The sequence below is a fragment of the Pinus tabuliformis genome, chromosome 7 (assembly GCF_031772625.1).
Source record: "Pinus tabuliformis cultivar Carrire ecotype Pingquan chromosome 7, CPIR1, whole genome shotgun sequence".
Classification (NCBI taxonomy): domain Eukaryota; kingdom Viridiplantae; phylum Streptophyta; class Pinopsida; order Pinales; family Pinaceae; genus Pinus; species Pinus tabuliformis.
This window is the reverse complement of record NC_142293.1, coordinates 349438771-349456190: the sequence shown is the minus strand read 5'-3', so window position 1 is coordinate 349456190 and position 17420 is coordinate 349438771. Positions and strand designations below refer to the sequence as shown.

General features: G+C 35.7%; 2 protein-coding genes across 2 annotated transcripts; both read left to right on the top strand.

Annotated features, from left to right (window-relative positions):
* The first annotated feature begins 11634 nt into the window (after positions 1-11634).
* Positions 11635-15312, top strand: LOC149247392 (protein TPR3-like). Its single transcript, XM_089444106.1, has 8 exons — positions 11635-11990; positions 12084-12106; positions 13425-13505; positions 13716-13834; positions 14038-14176; positions 14776-14885; positions 15002-15071; positions 15192-15312. Exons 1-8 carry the CDS (start codon positions 11635-11637, stop codon positions 15278-15280), a joined length of 987 nt encoding a protein of 328 aa, XP_089300232.1. The 3' UTR covers positions 15281-15312.
* Positions 15313-15772: 460 nt separating this feature from the next.
* Positions 15773-17014, top strand: LOC149247391 (cypmaclein-like). Its single transcript, XM_089455877.1, has 4 exons — positions 15773-15829; positions 16279-16323; positions 16464-16506; positions 16833-17014. Exons 1-4 carry the CDS (start codon positions 15773-15775, stop codon positions 17012-17014), a joined length of 327 nt encoding a protein of 108 aa, XP_089312003.1.
* Positions 17015-17420: the final 406 nt, after the last annotated feature.

Genomic DNA, 17420 nt, shown 5'->3' with positions numbered 1-17420 from the left:
ACCTATGGCCAAAATACTATGGGACAAATACCATGGACTAGATTGTTATTAATACCATGCAAAAAACCATTATTAACCCTAATATTAGAATTAATAAAAATAAAAATGGCACATGGTATTGACCCATGGTATTCACCAAAATGGCACATGGTATTGACCCATGGTATTCACCTGGAATGTAGCCTATTTAAATGGGGGAATTAAACTAGCATGTAGCCTATGCTAAGATTCATTAGGACTTTACAAAGTTTTATTATTTAGTGAAAGACTCGCCAAGATCTTACAAGATTTTATAATTGAGTAAAATATTCGCCATGCCTGGTGAGAGATTCGCCAAAAAATTATATATACATATTATATTATTGATAAAATTGCCTTCCATTTTTCCTATATGCCATAGAGATTCGCCCATTTATTATATTTATAAATTTAGGGGGGTTCTTAAAATTTTCCCTGATTAACATTATATATATATATATATATATATATATATATATATATATATATATATATATAGATAGATAGATAGATAGATAGATAGATATCTTAAAAACATATATATAATATTAACAATAATATTAATAACAACATAATTAATAATATTATTCATAATAGCAATGATTTTCCATTAAAAATTGATACATTATTCTTAATGACATTAGTAATATTAATGTAGTAATTAGATATAATAATATTACTACATTTAATAATTCCTCTTATATTAATAATGTTATTATATTAGCATAATATTTTTGTTAATATTATTACCAATATTAGTATCATTGTTGTTAACAAAATTTAAATAATGTCAACATAAGCATTTTGACTTTGTCAAAAGTAAAATAAAATTAAAGAAAAAATGTGCAATTCTCTCATGGATAAGTAAAATTTTAAAAATAAAATTATAAATTATAAATTTAAATATAAAATTATTTCACAATGTAATGGTATTGAATATCCCATGGTATTTGTTATGATGAAGCCTACTTAATGGCTTGAGGAAATCCATTATGAAATGCAAGAGTAGTAGATTAGACCTATCTTAACTCTAGACTTGCTTCCTTTTGTGCTTGATAGATTCAGATTTAAGATGAATCTAGGCTGATAATAGTAATATTATTATTATTATTATTATTATTATTATTATTATTATTATTATTATTATTTATTAATATCATTAATAATAAAATTAATGTAAATATGATTAAAAACATGATTATAATAAGAATAATATCATTCATAACATTAATCACATTACATTAATAATATTTATATGAATATCGACATTTATAATATGAATGTAATAATTAGAAATAATAATATTATTACATTTAATAATTCATTTTATCTTAATTTAATAATATTATTATATTATAATAATTTCTTATTTGTTAGGGCAGGTTTAGTTAACTCTATGAATCAGTGTTTTGCATTGAGAGAAAATCTTGAATATATACAAGGAGAGAGACTATTGGAATTTGTATTCCAATGCCTCTTCATCTTCTTTATTTCTTATTTACATTATTTAGAAGAAATTCCTAATCACAAAGATTAGATGTCAACAACACCCCCCCAATCTGAAGGGATGTTGGTGAGTCCAAGCATCAATTTGATTTTTTAAACTTTTCACTTCCATGTGTTTTGGTGAAGATGTTTGCAATCTCCTCATTTGTGAAGCAATGATGTAGGTTGATAGTGTTGGCCTCAACATGATGTCGAATCAAATGATACTTTGTATTGATATCCTTAGTTCAATCATGGAACTTTTGGTTCTTGGATAATTTTATTGCAGAAGTATTATCAATCAAAATATGAGTAAAATATACTTGTTTCTCTTACAAATCCTCCTAAATTTTCCTAATCCACACAATTTCTTTCAGTACTTTTGCAGCTTCCACATATTCTTCCTCATTTGTGGAATCTACTGGAACTGAATATTTTTGTGACCTCTAGGAGACAACTCCCGATCCAAGGCTCATAATATAGCCTGAAGTAGAAACTCCATTTTCTTTATCTCCATCAAAATCTAAATAAGAGTATCCAATCAAGCTGAGGTCATCCACCTATGTACACTTGAGTCCAACGTCTTGAATTCCCTTCAGGTACTTTAGAACTCTTTTTGCAGTAGACCAATGACACTGGCAAGACTTTGGTATAAAACTAGAGAGGATTCCAATGAAATGTTCGGTCCGGTAGTATTAAAGTAGTTGATATTTCCTTCAATTTGTCTATATTTTGTTGCATCCTCAAATTCATTTCCTTCTGTGGATGTGAGCTTTAATTTTTTTTTCCATTCAAGTGGTCATAAGGATTGCACTCAACCATGCGAACATTGCTCAACAAATATCTAATGTAATTATTTTGAGAAAGGAATATAAACTTTGGATGTTGGGTTGCTTTAATACCCAAATAGTAGTGAAAATATCCCAAACCTGTCATTTCTAAACATTTCCTCAATTCTTTCTGTATAGATGCAATATAATTGTTCCTTCTTATCAAAATATCATCTACATATACCACAACATATACAGCAATTTTTCTAACTTTCTTGACAAACGAAGTTGCATCATTAAGATCATAGTGTTTGAAATTTAGTTTCAAAAGTGCTTAGTCAATTTCTCGTACCAGGTTATGATTCTTGTTTGAGGTCATACAAGGATTTACCAAGCTTACATACTATTTTTCATGTACCTTCATAAAAAATCCTTTTGGTTGGGACATAAAAACATTCTCTTTCATATCTCCATTCATGAAACTAGTTTTCACATCCATTTTATGGAATTTACAACCATTCTAAGTTTCCATGGCAAAGACAGTCTAGATGTTAGCCCATTTTGCTGTGGGGGGGAAGTCTCCTCATAATAAACCCCTTCTTTCTGCGCAAAACATTTTTCCATGAACCTAGATTTATACTTGTCAAGTGAACCATTTGATTTATGCTTGTCAAGTGATCCATTTGCTTTATACCTATTCTTGAAGACCCACTTGCAACCAGTCATTTTAGCTCCCAATGGAGGCTCCACCAAATTCTAGGTTCCATTCTTTATTAGAGCATCATACTCTTTCTGAATTGTGTCTTTTCATTCATCATTAGAAGCAACTGCTTTGAAGGAGTTTGGTTCAAAATTCATAGACAAATTTAATTCACAATCATAAGCAACATCCACATCAATAGGTGAACCATAATCATCTACATTGCCTCCATTGTTTAAGATTCTTGTTCCTTTCTTTCCAACCTCATCGAGATGAACACTTTCAAGTGTCTTTGTGATCCATTTTGGAGGACCTTTCAGAGATGACCTAGGATGTTTAGTTGACTAGATGGGGATGAATCAATATTCAGCCTTCTAGTTCTCTCAATAACATCACTCAACGTGTCTTATTGATTAGTGGTTGGAGATTCATGAGGGGGAGAGAGTGCTTTAGAAGGAGATTCCAAAAATTGATCTAGGATAGGGACCCCCCTTCAAGATGTGGAATCTCATTATCAAATTCATGAGAATATTTTGCATGTCTGAATTCTTCCAAGAGATGAAGTTGCCACTCAACAACATTGTTAGTCTTGGAAGATTCAAGAAAAATTACATCTCTAGATATTATAAACTTCTTATTTACTTCATCATAGAGGTGATATTCTTTGGAGGTATCTAAGTACCCCAAGAAGATATATTTCTGACTCCTTGCACCAAGTTTGTTTCTTTAGGTATGAAAGCGTAATAGGTGGATCCTAAAACTCTGATATGCCTCAACAAAGGAATGTGGCCATACCACATTTCATAGGAAATCTTATTTTTTAGAGCATGAGATGGACAATTGTTCTTAATATATAGTGCACATAGAACTACATCAATCTAAAACAACACCTTTACATTTTTTAAAAACATCATTGAATGTACCATATTTAAGATTGTCTTGTTCATTCTTTCATCTACACCATTTTGTTGGGTATTTTAAGGCATTATTGTTTGATGTTTGATCCCATGTTGGTGAAGATAGTTTACAAATTCATTTGAAGTATATTTTTTTCCATTATCAGTATGAATAGAGCTAATATGAGACTGTCAATCATTTTCAATCCTTGCATGAAAATTTTTGAAAGTTTCAAAAGTTTTAGATTTGGTCTTCAATACATAGAGCTAACATATTCTATTGTAGTCATCAATAGAAGTAATTATGTATTTATTACCATTTTCAGAAGTAACAAGCATAGGGCCAGCTTTCTATGTGCTCTAGAATGAGAATCATGAAAATATTGTTTGTTGTGGTTTCCTAAGATACAAGCATCACATTGCTTATGTTTCCTAGGAATGGTTGGAAACTTAGTAAAACCATTTCTCTTCAATAAACATAGACTATCATAGTTCATATGTCCAAATCTAGCATGCCATAAGAGACTGGATGGTTGTGTACCTTCATCAAATTGAGAACTATAAGAAATTTGTTTACACGACTAGAGGTTCGTTGTGGCTTCAAGAGTCTTTATTCTTTTGTCTGAGTGATGAAAAGTGAGTTGTTTGATGTATTTTGACCTCAACCTTGCCATCAAACATGTGGATGGAGCGTCCTTGCTAGCGGATGTGAACCAAGGATAACAAGCTTCTCCACAACTCTGGGAGGTAGAGAACATCATGTAGGAGAAAGTTTGGGAAACGACGAAATTTGAGTTTGATGGTGCCAAGCTCGAATGGCTTAAGTTTTGACTTATATGCAAACCAAATTCCTCCATCAACATTGTCATTGAATTCTTCAAAGAAATATCTTCGAAAGTTCATGTGACAGTTTGCTCCTAAATAAAGCAATCATGCATCTTTCCACAGAGCAAGTGATGCATTAAACAAGTCTTCAGTTACTCCAATATTGCAATGTGCCACAATGTAATGAGTGAATTCAGGTGCTTTACCTTTCTCTTGATATGGTGATTTTCCTTTTTATTCATTCCTTTCTTGTTTGATTATGTCCCAAGAGATATTACATGTGGAAGCATCGTGTCCATTTATATTGCATCAAATACAGGGAAGATCAGGTCTTCCTCCTTGATAATGTTTTCTCGCCTCCCTCTATTATTCTTCCTGCCAAGTCCTCTTCTATCACCTCTCATAATAAGGAAGGCAGAAGGTGACTCTACTTCATCCATAACCTTATTTCTGTCAAACATTGGTCAAAGCAAACATCACCCCAAGACTACGAAACAATAGTGACCCGATGAAAAAAATTCCAACTTCAATCCCCATCCACAACACCCGACTCGATATGCAAACAAAACTACCCAAACCAATCCTTGCCACATAAACCAGCTAAAACCACCACCGACGATGGAAAACTAACACAGACCCAAACACCAAACAACCCTAGAAGACTCAAGAGAAATACAAGTGTTCAAATGGAAAATGACATGTCACAACTGAAAGAAACACCTCTTAAGAACCAATTTATCAAAATGACACTACAAGACACCCACAAAGACGAGAGAGTGGACCAGAACAAACGAAATTAACTTACAGGCCAAGTGCTCTAGCCCTAATTGAGATCAGTCAAGTTCCATCACTTAGTATCACTAGGCTACGAGGGCCACTAGCACCTAGTGTCATTAGGCTACAAGGGCCACCACCACCTCCACACACCAAAGGGTAAAAGATACCAATATTTCTCCATGCCTTCTGCAAAACACCAAACCTTTCCACCCCAAGGTTGTTACCCACATCACTCTCCCAAACAAGAAGCTCAAGGAGGTCGAGGTCTCCCCCTCGACACTCTCTTTCTCCTCATAGACAAACTTACCAACTTTCCATGCCATATAAAATAAAGCCCACCAACTGTATATTTGCATTTGAAACACCATTCATCATACCAACGTCATTTAATGAGGGATTGAGAGCTCAAAGGTGGTGGGCTCAAATCCCTAGACGACGTCCCATCTATCATAATGCACCCATGGGTTAAGATATAGATAATTTAAATCATAAGTCATTGTTATATATGTACCACACAGAAGGATCACTTCATAATTTGTACGAAGGAAGTTCCTGACCCTAAGAGTGAAACCATAACCTCTCAGTAGCAAAGATACTTTAAAGGACAGGAACTTGACCAATTCAACTAACCATCAAGGCCAATAATTCATTGTTATATATTTGAGTTTTTCCTAACATTCCCTTACCTTCATCTTCATATAATACTACCTCCTTCATTGTTATATAGTATCATATGGCATTACAATGTAATAAAGACAATAAAATTGAGTTTCTTCAATATTTTCTCTATTCTCACTCTCATATTCATTAAAAAACTTATATATTTTTTCCTTAATATTTCCTAGTAGGTTACCATGTTACATATTGTTTTCCTAAAAATGAATCATTTAATTGCAATGAAAACTAAAGTCTAGGGTGGAGGAATTTTTGTCACTCAAAAGTGGTAGTGGTCCGGTCTAAAAAATTCAAAAAAATCTCACACTAGCAATGTTTGAATCGTGCTTTAATGGCAAAAATGGATTCATCCAAAATATTGAAGTTCGACAACTATAACCAAGATTTACAAAAACCCTTGATAGATTTTATCAAAATCTCGCTGAGATTTCCATGATTTTCAGACCAAATTTGCAAGCTAATTAAACCACTGCAAAAACTAATCCCTCAATATTCAACTGCCATTCTCAAAAGGCTACTATTTGTGAACTCGCATTGATGAGATGTACAATCTGGATTGTTGCCCAGGTAGACTAGTTACATCCGTGTGGGCTTCGTACATAGATTGGGATGTGGAATCTTGAATATTGCCACAAGCAAGTTAGATCTACATCGTTTTCAAAACCATTGCATACCCAAGTTATTACGTACATGGCAACTTACTACAAGAAAGTCGTAATTTTAGGCAGCTTATAGGTTAGTTGTAAACACGGTGGGTTGAAGTCAGAGTCATCGAATCAATTCCGTTATAGATGGTTTGTAAGGAGATTTGAAAACAGATCCATAACAATTATGAGTACATTTAACTCATAACTACTGTAACAAACAATTTCAATATTAAAACTGTTCTACGTCATGGCAAAGACCAATCAACCATGCAATTCCATCCATGACTGCTAGTAACGGCCAACACGGTACACCCATTTCTTTAATGTTTATTCATTGAGTAATTGATTCTAATATAAAGATTATTATGCCCACGAGCTTTTGGTGTCTCCAACTGGTGACACTAACCTCATTGTACGTTCGGGTAATCGGAGGATTTAGCGGTAAAGTCAATGATCCAAATCTACAATAGGGTTAAGGATTGCCCCAACCAATGTCATCTCCATCGTTGTCGTTATCCCAATTGTGCACTAACTGTTACCAGCTAAGCAATATTCCTTCCTCTAATTTCAGTACATCATTCCAACTTTTCACTCACATTATCTAAAAGCTTTTCTCCACCTCAGTCACAATATGGTTGTCATGCACGGATGCTCTAGAAGCAATAAGAAATTACATTTTGGACCCCTGAAATCAGTAGATGTCACCTCTACAGCTTTCTACATCTTCTGGGCCATTGATGAAAACACCATCTCAAATTCAAGAGATTGAACGTTTTCTAAGAGCATGGCAGCCTTAAATGACAGTATGCGGTACTGATCAAACATACTACAGACATTACAAGAATGACTGAATTTGTGTGATTATAAACCAATTATTAAGAAAGTTCTCTACCAGTTCATTCTTTCAGCTGGCCCAAGGAATTACTTAGTTATGATACAATTGGCTATGGGGACTAGAAACGCTTTTCTCAAATATGGAATTTCTTAGTTGTGATACAATTGGTTATGGGAACTGGAAATCTCTTTTCTCAAATAGGTTATATATTTGTACTGAAATTTTGGTATCATAGCCCTCCATTGCAGGGTGGTCAAAACTCTTCCATGCTGACTATAAATGATCTCAAAAGCTTAAAGTCTCTGACGCCACTGTTGAACAATTATGTTATAACGATGGGATCGACCAATTACAGTGTGGAAGTGTCATTGGAGATGACAGCTGCCATTGATGACAATTCAATTTCAATGCAACGAGAACCTATATTGGATAACATGTATCATGCGAACTAAACCGAGTGCATTCTGGAAAAGTGATTAGACATGAAAGTTAAGGTTTTTCTTTGCACCAAAATTCATAGGTAGTAGTAAACTTGTAAAGTTTCAAAATTCGTAGTAGTAAACTTCTAAACTATTATAAGTTTCATGCTTCTACTATTGCAGACAATATCTCTAATATTTTAGAGAATCAAACATGAAACAAAGCTGATACTATATTGAAGTTTTCTATTATACCAAAATCAATAAAAATTAGTAAAGTTTCAACCCCTTATTATAGTAAAGTTTCAAACCCTTACTATCACCCTCGAGAGGGGATAGTCCTATATTCTTATAATGGCTATTAGTCCAACTTAATTGAGTGAGTGTTACAATTACTCCAACCTTTTTAATAAAAAGTTGATTGTAACCAGAATGAAGATTAGATGAATTGTGTGATGTGAAATCTTTATATATATACATGAATGCTCAAAAATATATTTATATATGAATGTTTGAAAATATGGAAGTCATTCATTGACTCATTTTTCATGCTGACCGCTATGTATTTTTGGGTTGGGAATTCGTTCATGTCATAACTTATTCATGGTAAATCTAGTACTGTGCTGAGGAGGCCATTTGGGCAATCTAGGCTTTAAATTCTATCATCGACAATAAAGAGTTGTGTAAGGGATTTAAGATTTAGAACATATCCACTAGGGTTGATTCATATAAGTTCAATCTCGATTCTGATTATGTCGTCAGTAGAATCCTCCAGTTTCAATGACAATTTCGAAATCTCATAGGCGACCGTTCATCTATTGAATATCTCAACTCAATCTAGATCGATCCTAAGGTAAATTATTTCTTTTTTCATGGACATTCGAGATAAGTATTATATTGTTTTCTTTTTTCCCAAAATCTTTTTAAGGAAATTCGCTAACCGACGGGAAGTGTCAAAGAACTCAAAACTCACACATCTTGTATTAGAATTTATTAGTATCCTTTTGGAAGTGGGAGAGAAGCTGGTGCCATGAAATTCCACTGGAACATCATGCAAACCTCTACTTTTACCCAAGAAAGAAACCATGCAGAAGGAATAATTATGAATTGATAGCACTTACATAAACCCAATTCCGAACGTTGGTAATTGTAGCTGATACTTACTTATCCTTTTTCAGAATATCAACACTACAATCAGGATTGTAATTCCCCACAACTTTCTGGAAAACAAGAATTCCAAACAAAATCATAATCTTTTCTTGGCTAGTTTTTCACAACAAAAACTTCAAGGGCCTGGTATCTGCTTTATCTGTAGAGCTAAAGCTGAAAACAACGATCACGTCTTCTTGCAATGCAAGCTCACCACTCAGGTATGGAAAAACTTATCTAACTTTTTTGGTTTCTGTTTTGCAACTCATTTTTCCATTAAGGACTCACTCGAATAATGGAGTACACAGAAGCCCTCCTGAGACCCATTCCCTTAAACTGTTTATGGAAAATTTCGAAATGGAGGAACAACTTCTTGTTCCAAAACATGAGAGAGGAGTTCCAACAAATCTTTCACAAAATTACAACAAACTATAGTGTCTTTCTTCCCTGGCCCAAACAGCCAAGTAGCAATCCCTGTGAGCACAGTAACTCACTGCTAAAGTATCCAATGGGCTTTTTCGATGGAGCTGCACAAAAAGGAGTATGTGCTTGTGGGGTTTGGATATCCATAAATGAACAACTAACTTACAATCTATCCTAGGAAATGGCACCAACAACAAAGCAGAAACAATGGCTCTTTGGGGCCTATTATGGTTCAACAATTTTTTAAACATCCCTGTCTTACATGTATATGGAGATTCCAAGATCATAATAAATCATGTATTAGAAAAGGCCTCCATAAACAACCCTTTTTTACTAGGATGGATGAAGAGAATCGAGATCTACTGGCAACTCAAAATGGCTACTCAATCCAGCACATAGGCAGATCTCAAAACTAGCAAGCTGACAGACTATCAAAAAAAGGTTTGTCCCAAGAACTTGGTAAATGGCATATGGATATCTTCTGGGAGAACAACATCTATGTCATGGAGGACCTTCTTTTTCCAAGGATATAGGCTATCTACTAGGCAATACTGAGGTCTGTTCTTGTTCCTGTTGATGGATAATTGACTCCCTCGCCACTGTTCTTGTTCCTGTTGATGGATAATTGACTCCCTCGCCACTAGGCATAAAACAATGTCCTCTACCAGGTGGGATATTTTCTCCATTGTAGATGGTGTTCTTTCTCAACAGGGTTATTTGTATCCTAAATCAGGGGACTAAGGGTTGTAATTTTGTTACTTCTATTTTCAGTTTCTATCATACAGTCCCCCATACATAGCTTATTCAGAGAATAGATAACACTTTGCTATTTCCTTATTGAAGGTAGGTGGTAACTGCATTTTCAACATGTTGTTTATTAATTGTCTATGACAAATTGGCTATGGTTTGCTAGAACAACTGCTATCTTTTGTAAATTTCTCCTGGGATATTAATATAAATTGTGGTTTTTTCATACTAAAAATTTGTTACATGTGAAGCCAAAAAAGCAATTCAACCCCACAGTATGGCGCGGACCCTCTGACAACCACGTAGATGTCAAATCTAACACACCGACAACCACCCACAGCCACTCACCGTGACCGACTTTTTGGGTTTATTGTGCATCCATAAATTTTATTTGAGGAGAAATGTAAAACTCTTTTCCCATCTATAAATTTGTAATCTTATCTCTGTCTGTGCAATGCAGGTCAAGGAAAGACTTTTTATGAATAATAAAAATATATACTTTTCTATTCTCCATTTTTGTCTTTCTCGTGTTCTCTATTTGTGCTATAATCCTCTGATTAGATCTTTGTTGTGTGTGCTTTGTCCCTCTAAACCCATCAACTGGCATCGGAGCCAAGTTTGTGAGGTAGTCCTAGTGGAATTAAGTAACCAACAGAGCATTGAAGGGAGCTTGCAGTGTGGAAAGCGTAAAGTTGAAACGTATTGTATGCTGCATGAGGATTGAAATGTGTTGTATGCTTCGATACTAGTGTTCTGTAGATCCGTGCTTCCTTGAAAAAGCTGAGGGATTTGACCACACGAAATTCCAGCAAACACGATTAAAGTGTGACCGTGATCCAAGAACGTGGAATTCGTGGACACAATAAGTCCTTCATCTAGTTAACAACCCCAATGCAGCCTCATAGCCTTTGCAGAAAAACTGGCCTTTGCACAAAACCCAAGGGAAGATGGTGATACTTATTTTGGCACATTTCACTTTATGTTTTGTGCTTAACGTTTTATTAGTCGGGACTATAGTAATCATTCCGGACGGAGATAGCATTAATTCGAAGGTGTTATTCGGTTGTTTCGGTTGTTATGCTAAAGTTTCGAAATGCTTTGTGCGGGACGTATGCTAAGTTTCATTCGCAGCTCAACTTCGCCATCTTATTTGGCCTCTTCCCGAGGCGGAAGAGGCTCGACCATAGCTTAAAAGCAATAAGCCCGGTGCATTTTCGCTAACCGTCACGGGTGTCTGGTTTTAATGTTAGCATTACTTCTGCCCGGGTATGCGAAGGTTTAGTAAAGCTCCGTGTTCCCTGTTACAATGTTCTGCATTGGCAGCTGGTGCATGCCATGATGCACCATGGTTCAACAGCTGTTATTCCGAGGTACTAGGTGCTGTTTCCTCGGCCGTGCGCAATGGTGAGAGGAATAGTAGTTACAGAGGACAAGCTTTTCAGCGCCCACGCAGACCACGAAATCCGCATATGAGGCCGCTCTGGTTCGAGTTCTGGGGATGGCCACAAGCGAATAGCCACAATACTCACGCTGCTGGATTGCATAGCCACAATACTCACGTTGCTGGATTGCATACATCGCTGGATGAAGCCGAAGCGCCACGTTTTTGGATGTTGGTCAGGCGGTACTGAAAACCCTAAGTCGACAAACCCTAGGTCCCCGAAGCATGTGGGCGCGATATGCTCTCTGGCTTACACCAATGGTTTCTTGTATTCAGGCTCCTCAGATATGACTGTGAAGGTATGGCGAGTCTCGGACCTCAAGTGCCCGAAATGATTCAGGCTCATGATGACGTTGTAAATGCCATTGCTGTCGGGCGGGTGGCATACCAGGGCTAAGAATCAGACTTTCTGTGGCCAACAAAGATTGGAAACTTAATTGTCTGTGGCAGCGAGGGTTGGGTCAACCTTGTAAGGCAGCGGATTACCTTTGCCAAGTAGCAGAGTCTTCTTGAGCCTGAGGCTGCAGGTTGGTCTTCCAAGGCGGCGAAGGGCCTCCTGGGAACAACGAATTACTCTTCTGGGTACCAAAATCATCCTGAGGCTGAGGATTGATCTTTTAGGGCATCGAAGGCCCTCCTGAAGAGGACAGAGGATTGGCCTACCGTGAAAGAAACGGAATTCTGAGGCAACGTTTCACAATTCTATGCATCTGCACAAGGCTATATATATCCTCAAGTACACTCACATAATAGGTATGTCAAAAACACTGATAATCATCAACCTAAGTGACTGCTGATTAAAAGTTAATTGCAACTAGAGTAAATCCTAGTATAATAGAAACTGAATATCAAATTACAACTCTCATAATATGAGGCATAAAATCTACTGTTCACCATTACCATGTTAGCAAAGCAAGAACTTCCAGCTTTTCATAATTCCTGGATCTCTCTGCTCTTCTCTGAAGGCATAGAATTTGTTGTCTAACAGCGCAAAGAAAGCAAGCCGTTCACAACATCACCTACCTACTCCCAAGTCATTAACTGCACGAAGCCATTCAAATAAGCCATTAACTCAAGTGGTTCACCCACTGCACACAGAAAGTGGTTCACCCGCTGCGCACAGAAGCCATTCATTCACTGCATGAATTGTGCCATTGGGATTTTCCGTCGGGACTTGGATGAACCCAGAACAGGAAGAAGAGGAAGATATGGGGGAATTGGTTGAGTCACCACAGATTGATATGTCTCTGGTTTTTCTGTACCGTCAGGATCAACACACAGGCTGAAACATCCCAGGTATTCCTATACGGCATATACTGGATGGTTCTTTGATTTCTTATCTTTACTTACAACGTATTCCAGCTTCGTCGCTCGATCATGGCGATCTTAGGGTGCAGGTAACACGACACTTGGTATCCATGCGGTAGCATGAAGTCTAGCGGTCCAGCTGTGGCGACTTTTATATATTTATATATTCTAATTGTCATATTATTTTATTTAATAATTTTTTATATAACTTTTAATTATTCGTTTTTTCTTTTTATTACTAGCCTATTTATTACTACGTCCAGTCTCTTTGCTAATCACCATCTACAAATCCCCCAAGTGCCCTTGCAGGTTGGATCGCTAATCCTGCCCCTGTGCCTCATACTTCACTTTCTGCAGGCCCTGTAGGGCTTAGTTCGGCAACAAGTCCAGGTAAGTTGTCTCTGCCTCTGGCTGGGATGCAATCTCATTTCTTCGATTTTATAGCAATGGCATGTTTGTATAGATAGTGATATATGTTTTTTAGTCTTTTTGCTCAGAGTTTTGCAAATACTTTGATATGTAGTGATTAAATAGTCTGTAGACATATTTCATTCTTGACCATAGAACCTTAGTAAAACTATTGTAAAAATCATTTTTTAGCTGCTATGGTGAAGCGTCTGAGGACCCCTCCAGTCAACACCCCACCAGTAGATTACCAGTATGTAGATTCTGAACATCTCTTGAAAAGATCAAGGCCAGTTGGTCAGCCAGGCGAGGAGGTATTTGAATAGTATTATTTTTGTTTGAACTTTGTCTCATTCTTCAAATTGAGAGTTTAGCTTTTGTTGTCCCATGTTTAATTTGTCAATTTTTGCACTCAGAAGAGTTAATTTAAACTGATTGGTATCTTTGACGCAAGTATGAGTGCTTGGCTGTATTGTTTTCAACATGCGTAGTTAATTTATTAATAAACTTGTTGTAGGTTAGCTATCATGGAACAAATCATCTTCAGTACCTGTATTCGCAAGATGACCTTCCAAAGACTGTGGCTCAAACTTTAAACCAGGGTTCTTCCATAATGAGCATGGATTTTCACCCTCTGCAGCCCACTGTACTCTTAGGTGTGGTATTATTGCATCAAATATATGTTGTCTTTTATTCTATTCAACTATCAAATTATTACCACAAATGCTTTCCATCTGGATATTCTGAGGCCGACTACAAAATTTGTTGGCTATTGCCATGAAGTTGTTAAACTTTCTTTGTTTTTTAGTATGTTATTAATTTTCTGTTTAAAGCTTCAGGCTATCATGTCTTAACCTCAGCTCAAAATAAATCCTTAACTTATTTAGTCCATTATTTGTTATTTTCTGATACTTTATCTATCATTTGTATTTTTTATTTTTTTTCTCTTAAAATTTTAATACTTGGATTCCCTTCATCAAAATCATCTCATATGTTGACATATGCTGAGTTGTCTTTTCTTCCATGATCACCTTGGGTCACCTGAGGACTAGTAACATTTCCTTTTCAATTCACCTCTTCTTATACTGGTTCCCTTTTTGGTTATCACTAGGGTAATCTATCTTGTGAGTCTTATTTCCTTAGTCTTTGATGATCCTTTTTGAGTTTGGGATAATATTGATTAATGTTGTTTCCAATTTCAAAATGTGAGGGCTGTGCACCCCTGCTAATGTTTGTTTTATTGTGAATAGTGCAGTGGGTACAATTGTGGGTGATATAGCTATATGGGAAGTGGGTGCACGGGAAAAGCTGGCCATCAGAAATTTCAAGGTTTGGGATCTTGCAGGCTGCATTGCCTCGATGCAGGTATTTTTGCATGCTCAATTTGTGATGTCCATATGAGAGTTTTAGTTTGGATTTTTTGTTCAACTTGCACTGTATGTGTGATGCAATCAGTTTAATCTTTTGCACTGGGGCTGCAGGCAGCACTTGTTAAGGAACCGGGTGTATCTGTCAACCGTGTTGTGTGGAGTCCAGATGGCAATTTGTTTGGTAAGAAGTTACATGTTGAAAGCTGTTGCACAAGCATTGTGTCTTTTCCAGCTTTACATTGTTTTTGCACATGCAGTTAAATTGATTTGTGTTACTTTTATTATCCCTTGATGTCAACAGGGGTTGCCTATTCAAAGCACATAGTGCATACTTACACCTATAATGGTGGTGGAGATGTACGACAGCACTTGGAGGTATTTGATCAATAATTTTACTTTTCTTTCCCTTTATAATGTTAATAGAAACATGAAGTATTACAAGTTAGTTCCTTAGTCAGCTGGTTTAAATTCAAATTCAAATTTGACGACTTTGAAGTTTGACAAGAATTTATTCAAAGCACATAGTGCATACTTACACCTATAATGGTGGTGGAGATGTACCACAGCACTTGGAGGTATTTGATCAATAATTTTACTTTTCTTTCCCTTTATAATGTTAATAGAAACATGAAGTATTACAAGTTAGTTCCTTAGTCAGCTGGTTTAAATTCAAATTCAAATTTGACGACTTTGAAGTTTGACAAGAATTTGACAATAAGTTTTTTTGTAATAATATTCGACTTGCTACAAAGTTTAAAAAATTATAAACATATAATAAATAAAAATGAAGCATTTGTGCAGTCCTCTTCTGTCAAAATATATACACACATCATAATTATTCTTCACTTGTGTATATACTCCATTAGGGTCTGGGCAATCCCCATGGCTCCTGCAAGCAGGGCGTTTTTCTTATTTCTTGTAATGATACCTGTTGTTCAGGTAGCGAAGTGTTATGTAGCTGTTGACTTACCATTCCAGTTTACATGTTTAAAATTATATTCTTCTGCTTCTCTAATGGAGTACTTAATACTTTTCTCTGGGGTTACATATATATGTGTAACTATGAAAAAGAAACGAGAGGATTTCCTGCACTCCTTTTTTAGTAGGAGAATTATATTGTTACCTTGTCTCCTTTTCTGATAAAACATTTATATACTAGCCATTTTCATAATCCATTCTGTGTCATAGGTTTGTGCTGTAGGGTGATATTGTATACTGGCATCAAGTTGTGTCCAGCTATAGCTAAATTTTAGTTATGTATATTTATGCATGTTCATTCTAGTTAAAGCCCAATTGTTCAAGTCTCTTTTTCCTAATCTTTTTAGCTAGTGTAAACAAGAAGTAGTTGATTAGGTTAGAAATTAACTCATTGGTAATTTATGAATCAGTTGTCTGTGAAAGCTGCTGAGATTGGAGTTTCCACAACAGCTGGGGTGAGTATATATATGGCTAGACTATCACATTGATATAATTTATTCTCAGGTGAGAGTTCAAATCATGACTAGACACAGAAAGCCCAATATTACATATATTGAACTAATCACATTGGGTTCCTTTCTTTTCCTGCTTCCAGGTCCAAAGGAATGAGATACATGGGCTGATTTTGCAGAGCATAGGTATAAAACGTTCTGAAAGTTTTAAACATATTTCATTATTTCTGAAAACTCTCATTGTTTGTTGTTGCTGTTTTAACCGTTGGTTGCTGCTATTGCTGACTCACTCTTTTTAAATAAATGAATTCAAGGTTCATTTCTGACCTTATTTCTTATTATTGTTTTCTGTTTATTACTTATTTCTTGTTGGTGTTGATGTTTCAAAATTTTCTTATAAATTCAAGACTCTTTCTCATAATCACTTATTATTTTTTTTGTTGTGTTAACATTTTTTAATAAGTTCAAGACTCTTGCTCAGAATCCCATGCTGTTTGATTTGCTTGTGGCAGATTGCAATGCAGCATGTGGAGAAAGATGCAAAGAAGCATCCCGCCATAGGATATGCTTGAGAGCTTGTGGTACATGCTGTGCCAAATGCAACTTTGTTCCTCCTGGTACATCAGGAAATACTGATCTCTGCCCCTGCTACGCCAACCTAACAACACATGGCAACAGACACAAGTGCCCTTGAGAATATAACATATCTTTTGAATAAGATGTATGATCAGTGTGTATGCTTTTGTGTACAGTTTCCCATTAACAGGTGATATCTAAGATGTTTGTTTAATGTAATTAATAAGATGTATATTTACTATAACATATTGAATAAGACGTATGATCATTATGTCAAAAGAACTTAGCAGAAGTGGTATGTGTTTTTTAATTGTGTGGTTTCAAGATAATTATTGGTTCAGGTCTTTAGAAATAGTTATAAAAACATGAAACCATCCTAATTGTGTGGATTCAAATCTAACAGTGTGAATTCAAGTCTCCATCTCCAGGGAAATAATGTACAAAGATACTAAGTGAAATATATCAAAGCAAATCATATCCTTGTGTTGTGTTCTGTCACTCTGTACAAAATTCAAATTAGTGGC